The following is a 9106-nucleotide window of genomic DNA, read 5'->3' as shown; positions in this document are numbered from 1 at the left end:
ACTAACCATAAGACCTTGGACATGTTACCCTGTGTCTCAATTTCCTCATCTGAAAAATGCATTTTAAATAAATAGTTACGTACCTCATCAAGTGGTTAGAAGGATTTCATCAGTTATTGTATTAGAAAAGCTTAACAACAAATAGTAAGCCCTATACACGTTTGCAACTGTTGTTGTTATTAGTATTTATTTTCTTTCTTTTCTTGCTAGAATATAAATTTCAAGTTTTGTTTGTCATTTATCACTTATTCTCAAGATGTAGACAGTAAGACACATAATAAGCCCTCAATAAGTATTTGAAGGATTGAATGAAGAAATTAAACGTTTAATTATTTCTTTTGTCTGCAAAATCTTCTTTTCTTTTACCCATTCCTTAGATAAAGTTTCTTTTATCACTTTACTGAGACTCAGTCACTGGTTTTCTTGGCATTTCTCCTCTACCCTCATACCTTTGGAGTATTTAACTTGAAGTGATTCTTTGGCTTCAGCCATGGTTTCTGTGATGGGGATTCTCATCATCACAGCTTTAGTCCAGACCACATACCCAACTTCTGCACTGGGGGGTTCGTCTAAGGGGAGGGAAATTTGGCCTGGGGCTTAGAGGCTGCACTAGGATAGTGTATGAGTTCTGTGACTTTACTTGCTTTGTGATCTGGTGCAAATCACAACTTCTCTGGAGACCATATTCTTTTTTAGGTAATAATTATGAATCTTACCTTCTATCTCAAAGTGTGTGTCGAAACAGAGTTAATAGATGTGAAAGTATTTTGTAAATTGTAAAACAGTAAGTAATTTTGAAGTGTTGTCAGATACCTCAAATATGCTATTTCTACTATATGCCCTGCTGTTATCTTAGAGTCAACATATGGAAACCATTTTTCTTCCTTCCTAAACTCAATTCTTTCCAACTTTGCTTTCTCTCATTTCTCATATCCAATTACTAAACACCTGATTTTCCCTCTGTGACATATCTAAAATGCTCCTCCTGCTCTGTTTTCCCAGACATAATCCTAGTCTCAACTTTCTTCAGTTTACATCTAGGTCATTACAACACTCCATTAGTAGGTCTCTCTGCCTCCTGCCTCTCTCAAGTAGTGTTCTCAAATAATCTCATTTCAATCTTTCCAAAAAATTAACCATATTAGATTTCTTTTAATGTCAACAAATTGCTATGATTTCAGTGACTTAAAACAGCAGAATTTATTATCTTACAATTCAGAAGTCTAATAGATGCCTGGGCTAAAGGAAGGTGTTGACACTGGGTGAAAATCGAGGTGTTGGCAGGGCTACATTCTGTTCTGAATAATACAGGGGAGAGTCTATTTTCTTGTCTTTACAAACTTTCATAGGCCACCAGTGTTTCTTGGCTTGGGACCCTCTTCCTTTGTCAGCAACTGTGAGTCAAGTCCTTCCTTTTCACATCACATCTCTCTGACGACAACTGGGAATGACTCTGTACTTTTGAGAACTCATGTGATTGGACTGGACCTACCCAGTTAATCCACAATCACCTCCTCATCTCAAGATCTGTAACCTTAATCATCAGTCATGTCCCTTTTACCATGGAAGGTAACATATTCATAGGTTCTGAGGATTAGAACACAGATATCTTTTGAGGTGAGGGGTATTGTTCTGCCTACCACACCAATTTATGGTGTCATTCCTCTGATTAAAAACTATAAATGATTCTCAATGGTCCATAAATGTAAAGCTTATCTTTTTCTTACATCTTTACTGAGCCTTCAAACTAAATTTGTAACTATTCTCAAATATAGATCCTCTGCTACTGTCAGGATAGTCTCCCTGACACATCGTAAACATGCTATGCTTTTTGTTAGTGTTTTTGCTGATTATTCTCCCATTTGAAATGTCCTACAATCTCTCCTTTGCTTATATCAAAGTCCTGTCATTTTTTCAAAGTCCAATTAAAGTCCTACCTCTTCAGTGAAACTTCCCCTCTCGAAGTCACCTTTCTCTAAATTATTTTGTATGATACTATCTACTACATATGGTGGACTCCTGCTATTTGTCTTTTCAGAATTTATTCATTCTTCTGGTAATAGCATTTTATTTTTCTTTGGGGGATTTTTTTTTTCTTATTAGATACAGACTTTTGCTTTTCTCAGCTAAGTGCCCTTCTTTGGCCAGGGGTGTACTCATATTCTCAGTTAGACAGTCATATGCTGTCTTCTTAGACCATGAGCTCCCAAGAAGTAAAATGGTTGGAATACACAACTTCTAGAAACAACACACTGCTACCTAAATCACTAGAATGTCCTGTTTTTTAGCTTTTACTCTAATTCTATTGACTTTCTCATATCTTTCCTATAAATGTTTTAGTTTCACCAGAATTGGTTTTTTCCCCTAAAAATCAAGAAACCCTAACTATTAAAGCCTCCACTGTTCTTTAAATGTTCTCATAACTTTGAATCTCTCTTCTAAGTTTTTTGCAAATGATAGTATATTTTATACTCTTTTGAATATTCCACAACCGTTTGCAAATTACTAGACACAGAAAAGCTTTTCAATAAATATTGATTAATTCATAAAGCACTGTTTTTATTATTTTTTAAGGATGCAGATTGTTCCTGATAGTAACTTGAAGGTCAGAAACATGACACATACTTCTTTGGAACACATCCTGCCATCCCCAGAAGAAGGGATGGTGCTGAGAATAACAGAAAAATCATTGATTCATAGATTAATTGGAAAGGTCATCATTGGTCAACAATATATGATTGTATTTTTATGTATATTTCATAACATCTGCTAGTGTAACCAATCCCTTATCTGTTCTGTATCACTTAGTCACATGTTCTCCATTCATTTAGCATGTAATGGATCCACGTACATTATCTGCATTAAATGAGCGTAAGTTTTGCTTATTTTCTTAATAGGTACATTGCCCTACAAGCTAATAAGAAAATTATGGAAGTCTTTTCCCAAGTATTTCTCTGAAATTTAGATAAACTGAGCAGAGTATCTGTGTTTGATTTTGTATGATAGATAGTTAGCATTAGTGGGTGACCAGACAGGATATTTAAAAGTGATCCATGTTTTATGTCTTTTCTTAATGAATTCATGTTGGAACTTAATGAACAGCACATATATTTCATGTTTTATGACTGTTTAGGGAAAAATATGTTCTAGAATTGATCAGAGTCAAATTCAGTGCTTATAATTTTATCCTTTTGAAGACTCTGATATTCTGTTTAACTCCAGTTTCTTGGAATCTTTTTCCCCCCTCTGCATAATCTCTTCAAAATGACCAATTCCGCCATCATTGTAAAAGTTTAGGTTATTTATCTCTGAAATCACTTGAAGATGAGTAATTTAGCACCTCCCAGAGAGAGATAGCAGGTTTTTGGTCTGAAATAAAAGAAAGATTGAGTTGAATTTTATTGAAATAGTAACTATATTGAAGAAACATTTATAGGGGAATATTAGTTATTGATCGTGTCACCTTTGAATGCCTAGTGAATATGGAAGTGGAGATGTTAGGTAATCGGACACAGATATCTGGAACTCATGGCAAATATCTAGACTGGGAGAAATCAGTACATAGACAGCAATTAAAGATATGAAACTGTATGAAATGAAGTAGGGAGTGGCTATATGGAGAGAAAAATTACAATACTGAGCTCTGGGGCACTCTATTGTTGATAGGTCCATAGTAGAGAATAGGGAAATATTGAGGAAGATCTAGCTAAAGACTGAGAAGCAGGTAGAAAAGCAGATGAGTGTGATATCCTGGAAACCAAGAGAAAAAAAAGTGTTTCTAAGAGTTCTCTTCCTTAATCTTCTGGATTCTCAGACCTTGAACAAAATCAGTGTAATGATTCTATGACAATTCAAAGATTCTGTTTTACAAGAATTTCTATTTCTCACAAGAAAACTCTAAACTAGATCTGAGACTAACTCCTTATAATCTTCCTCTGCCTCTGACATGGCCCGAACATCAGTGGAATTAGGAGTCAGAAGACCTGAATTCTCATGACACCTCCACCTATTGCCAGTGGTGTGACCCAGGACAATTGCTTAACCTCCCTGTCAAAGGGTTGAAGCCATAGGTCCCTTCCCCAGCTGCAAGCTAATGAAGGATCCAAGGAGCTAAGGAATGGAGCAAGTACTCTGTAGGCTGCTGAAGCAGTATACCAAGGAAGCCATCCATCACTGTGATGAAGGGTGGGAAGAATCAAGCTTGTCTGCTCTGAAGGCTCAGGGGAGCCAAGCCTCTTTGCAGAGGCTGAGAGAATCATAAGACACCATTCTGGCTGATGAATCTTTTCAAATGCTACTTCCCAATAGGATATCTATTCTTTTTAGAAATACTCTTTTAAAATACTCTTTAAAATATTATTTTAAAAAATACTAACCCCAGGCTGGGCATGGTGGCTCATGCCTGTAATCCCAGCACTTTGGGAGGCAGAGGCGGGAGGATCACAAGGTCATGAGTTTGAGACCAGTCTGGCCAACATGGTGAAACCCTGTCTCTACTAAAAATACAAAAATTAGCCGGGCATGGTGGCACGTGCCTGTAATCCTAGCTACCCGGGAGGCTGAGGCAGGAGAATCGCTTGAACCCAGGAGGCGGAGGTTGTGGTGAGCCGAGATCGTGCCGCTGCATTCCAGCCTGGGCAATAGAGTGAGACTCCATCTCAAAATAAATAAATAAATAAATAAACAAATAAATAAATCCTAACTCCTAGGATTTTTAAATACCAACACCTAGAATTTTATAACTAATGTGGCTCCTTCTATTTCAAGAAATTCTTCACTATGCTGGCTATAAAACATGATACATTTATAGAATGTTTTCCCGAATTAACACCATTGAGTCATTATATCTACACACATTATATCCCTGTCACTGCTTTAAAACCCTTTAATGTACTGTGGGGAAAAAATTGCAAAAGAAAAAAAAAGAATGAGGCTGCATTGTCAGTGAAGATTTTGAATGCACGATGTTCAATGCATTTTTATTTATTTCAATTTTTTTCAATTCCCAAGAAAAATAAATAAAAATTAATAAAATCTTGTAAATTATCTATTTTCTCCTTCAATATCTTAAGGTACACAATTATCAAAGCTGATATTGAACACAAACAAATTGATACAATTCAGTACTCCGATAACATTCATAGTCAAATAAGTTACTTTAAATTGCATGCAATACAACTTTATGTTCCATAGCATCTTTAATAAAAACCGTTTACCAAAATGGCTCTTCAAACTTAAAAAGTGCAATTACAGAGTGCAAAATAAAAAGAAAATACATTATATTACATTTAACATCATCAAATTTGAATAACAGATATTTAAATGAAATTACTCTTTTTAAAAACATTAAAATATACACCAGAAATACTGTTTGTACAAGTCGTTACTCCCCCTTCTCCCATATGAACAAGAATTTTTTAATGGTCAGAATATATTGGGCATCAAATTAAAAACTTTTTTTTCAAAAGTCTACAGAATGGATATTGGAGCAAAAATTACGAAGTGGGTCAGATACAGGTTTTTAAAAACTGCATTACTGAATTTAACAAAAGTCAGACACTAGAATCATATATTTGCTGCATAAAAGTTGATTTGATACCTGGTGGTGATTGAATTTAGTCTCAAAGACTCATAAATAAAAATCTGACTTAAGACGTAGTCATACCAGTATACCAATTCTCCCATCACTTTGACTTTCGGCAGAGAGATTAGAGCAAAAAATATTCAGGAGAACAGTGGAGTTACATTGTATTATGTATGTTTAATATAATATCAATTTTAAGGTTAAGGTTAAGGAAATCTCAATTTTAAGGTTAAACCTTGAGTACCAGTTATAAAACTTAATGTTTCTGGTTAAAGAGTAAGTTAACTGGGTTATTATGTGGCCTTGGTTGAAGACCATAAATTATGCATTTATGCATTTGTGGTTGCTTTGGTTCTCAATACATTGAATATGCATAGCCCCTTCTAGAAATATATATAGTGAGAAATCTGTAAAATGGGGGAGTTAGACTAAGTGTGAACTAAAATCTCTCCACTGTGTACAGGACACATCAGCTGAGAGCAAATCAGTTTTTATGTTTACTCAGCACCATCCTCACTAAAACTATTATTTTTGTCTTATTTTCACCCATAAAAAGTAATGTGGGCCATACTTTATTATTTAACATGCATTTACAAAAATCTAACTATTTTAGGGATTAGCTTTTTTAAGCATTCTTAAAGATGAAAAATACAAAAATGACTTGTTTTTATGAATTGACATGCTTAAGATAAACTGACAAACCAAGACTGAGATGCTTAAATAAATCCTTTGTAAATGAAATAAATGGATTGCAGCTGATTTATTGAAGAGTCAATAGATTTTCTTTGAAACAGCCAAGATCACTGAAGATATTCAGACTCTCTTCACATCTAGTAAGCGTTAATAAATACAGTTGTACCTTGGTATCCACAGGGGACTGATTCCCAGATCGCCCCCCTGCACATACTAAAATCGGGCACAGATGTTCAAGTCACTTATATAAAAGGGCATAGTGCTTGCATATAACCTATTCACATCCTCCTGTATACTTAAATCATCTTTACATTACTTATAATACCTAATGTAAATGCTACGTGCGGTGGCTCACGCCTGTAATCCCAGCAGTTTGGGAGACTGTGGAGGGTGGATCTCAAGGTTAGGAGATTGAGACCATCCTGGCCAACATGGTGAAAGCCCGCCTCTACTAAAAATACAAAAATTAGCCGGGCATGGGGGCATGCGCCTGTAGTCCCAGCTGCTCAGGAGGCTGAGGCAGGAGGATCTCTTGAACCCGGGAGGTGAGGTTGCAGTGAGCCGAGATTGTGCCACTGCACTCCAACCTGGGCAACAGAGCGAGACTCCATCTCAAAAAAAAAAAAAAAAGTAAATAGTTGTTATAATGTATTTTTTGTTGTTGTTGTATTATTTTTTAAGTATTTTCCATCCTTGGTTGGTTGAATCCACAGATGTGGAACTAACCACAGAGGGCCAACTATAAGTAGAGTATTTAAAATGTGTTCTTACATACTTTGACTTCAGCTATATTAAATAGGAAACAGAAATAACTGTTTAGATCTAATTGATTTTTCTTTTCTCTTGTTTTTAAGTTTTATATAAATGGTTAGCAGAGCACCAAATGACTGCAATTCTATGATCCATTAAGGTCATGTATACATACATGTTTGTATATGAATATATATACAATATGTATATGACTACATATACAATATGTATATGACCATATATATTTACTTGTTTTTGTCTGTTTATTTTCCTAATAGTAAGGGCCAGGGCCAGGACTTTAGATGACAGTCGTGTGATTGCACCAGGGTATATAATGCATGGATACACATGGAGACAAGTCCTGGCACCTGGTGCTCCAGAGGTCAGCCATGGCTTATTATGTCTTCGTTGCCCTAGCACATGCCAGGATAAACGTAGAGGAAGAACAGATCCTCCCTGACCTGGTATGTGATCCAGGTAGACTCTGCTCAAAGGTTTAGCATTCAATGAAGCAGCCTCCCATAAAATCCAAAGGTGGTGGCAGCAGTGGCTCCTTATGCAATAGCCCAAAAATACTCCCATTAACTCTCTGAGACCTATGGGCTCAGAGTGCAGAAGAAATCTTTGTCTCTTCCAAAAAATAAACAAATGTCAGAAAAATGAGCCCTAGTTTTCATCTCAGCCTCCACAGGAAGGTGTGTTTAAGTTTCTACATTTTAAAAGCTTTCAATTGAGATTTTTCATTTGGAAAAATACACCATATTAATTTTTAAGTTTTTTCCCATTTCCTGTGTCAAGATACAACTTTAAATACATAACTTTACATTCTGAAGAAGCCATTTACTGAGCTGTATTAAAGTTAAAACTTCCTTGAATAAAAGATGAAGTAACTGTATTTCCATCTTAAGACAACATGTAGAATTATTGTCTTCATATATTTTAAAATAATAATTAGTCCATCAAATTTTGGGCTGTGATTTAATGTTAGAATTCAGCAAAGCCCCTATAAAAAGAAATAGTCTAAAAATATTCTTAAAAAGCACAAATTTAGGCTTCAAGTATGGACTTTTTTCTAATTGTCTGTTGAGCAATAATTACCTCACATACATGTTGTAATATACAAAAAAGGATCATTGTGAAGCTATGAAATGCCCACTACTTAAATAAAAGATTACAGAAAATTGTTTTTCAATTCATTTTACACAGGCAGAATCTGGTAGATGAGTGACTAGTACCTGTAGGAGTCGTGAGTTGGCATAGGGAACTGTCCACTGCCCCTCATATAACAGAATTATAGCTGAGACCTGAGTGAGGAGACCATAGACTCCCCAGGGTTAGCTTGTTTCAAATGTGTAGTGTTTAACACAGGACCTATATTTGCTTCTCCCAAATTCTAATTGCATTATTGTTTTAATATATGATACCATGGTGCCAACTACATATCAAACCATGGTACAGTCAAACCAATTATCACTGATTTGAGGAACTGAAAAAAAAATACTTACTAAATCAATTTGACTATATATATAGGCTTCCAGAAATCTGTCATTTGCTAACAATTCTTGAGCTATGACCTGGGAATTGCTTACTTCTAAGCACTGTGCACCAGGCATATAAACTTTGAAGCTTTCAATGAAGCATTTAGCTCAGGAAATTACTTTTATAAAAATATCAATTTTCTTTTGATATTAAATATTTTCTGCACGTTATACATTAGCAAATAGTCTGTCAAAAATAAAACAAAAATAAAAACATTTTTCAAGTATATTAAAATACAGTGTTATTGACCTAACACTTGACCCAACATAAATATTATTAATAAAATGGGAATATTAATATTAACCAGGCACACTGTTATCCCTGCCCATAAGTTTGACGGCGCCATTCAGACTTGCGGCAACTCTGGATCCCCTGAGGTAACTCTCTCATATTCCTTCTTTGGTTCTTTACTTTTTCGATTTCTGTACCTGGAAATATTCACAAACGAAACTGTTAGCACTGCAGTTAATAGCAAAGGAACAAGTGTGTTATATATGGACTCCAAAGGCACATTAGCATAGTGTTTCCAAAATGACAAAG

The 9106-nt window shown here is 35.3% G+C and overlaps 1 protein-coding gene across 1 annotated transcript in view; it reads right to left on the bottom strand.

Moving 5' to 3' along the window:
• Positions 1-4951: 4951 nt before the first annotated feature.
• Positions 4952-9106, bottom strand: part of EREG (epiregulin) — a 32392-nt gene continuing 28237 nt past the window's right edge. Inside the window, exon 6 of the mRNA XM_055384129.2 lies at positions 4952-8994. Within this exon, the coding sequence (XP_055240104.2) occupies positions 8913-8994 (82 nt within the window). The 3' untranslated portion in view covers positions 4952-8912. The remainder of the gene's footprint in view (positions 8995-9106) is intronic.

Source organism: Gorilla gorilla, chromosome 3 (assembly GCF_029281585.2).
Source record: "Gorilla gorilla gorilla isolate KB3781 chromosome 3, NHGRI_mGorGor1-v2.1_pri, whole genome shotgun sequence".
Classification (NCBI taxonomy): domain Eukaryota; kingdom Metazoa; phylum Chordata; class Mammalia; order Primates; family Hominidae; genus Gorilla; species Gorilla gorilla.
The sequence above is the reverse complement of the archived record's forward strand: the minus strand, read 5'-3'. Positions and strand labels throughout refer to the sequence as shown.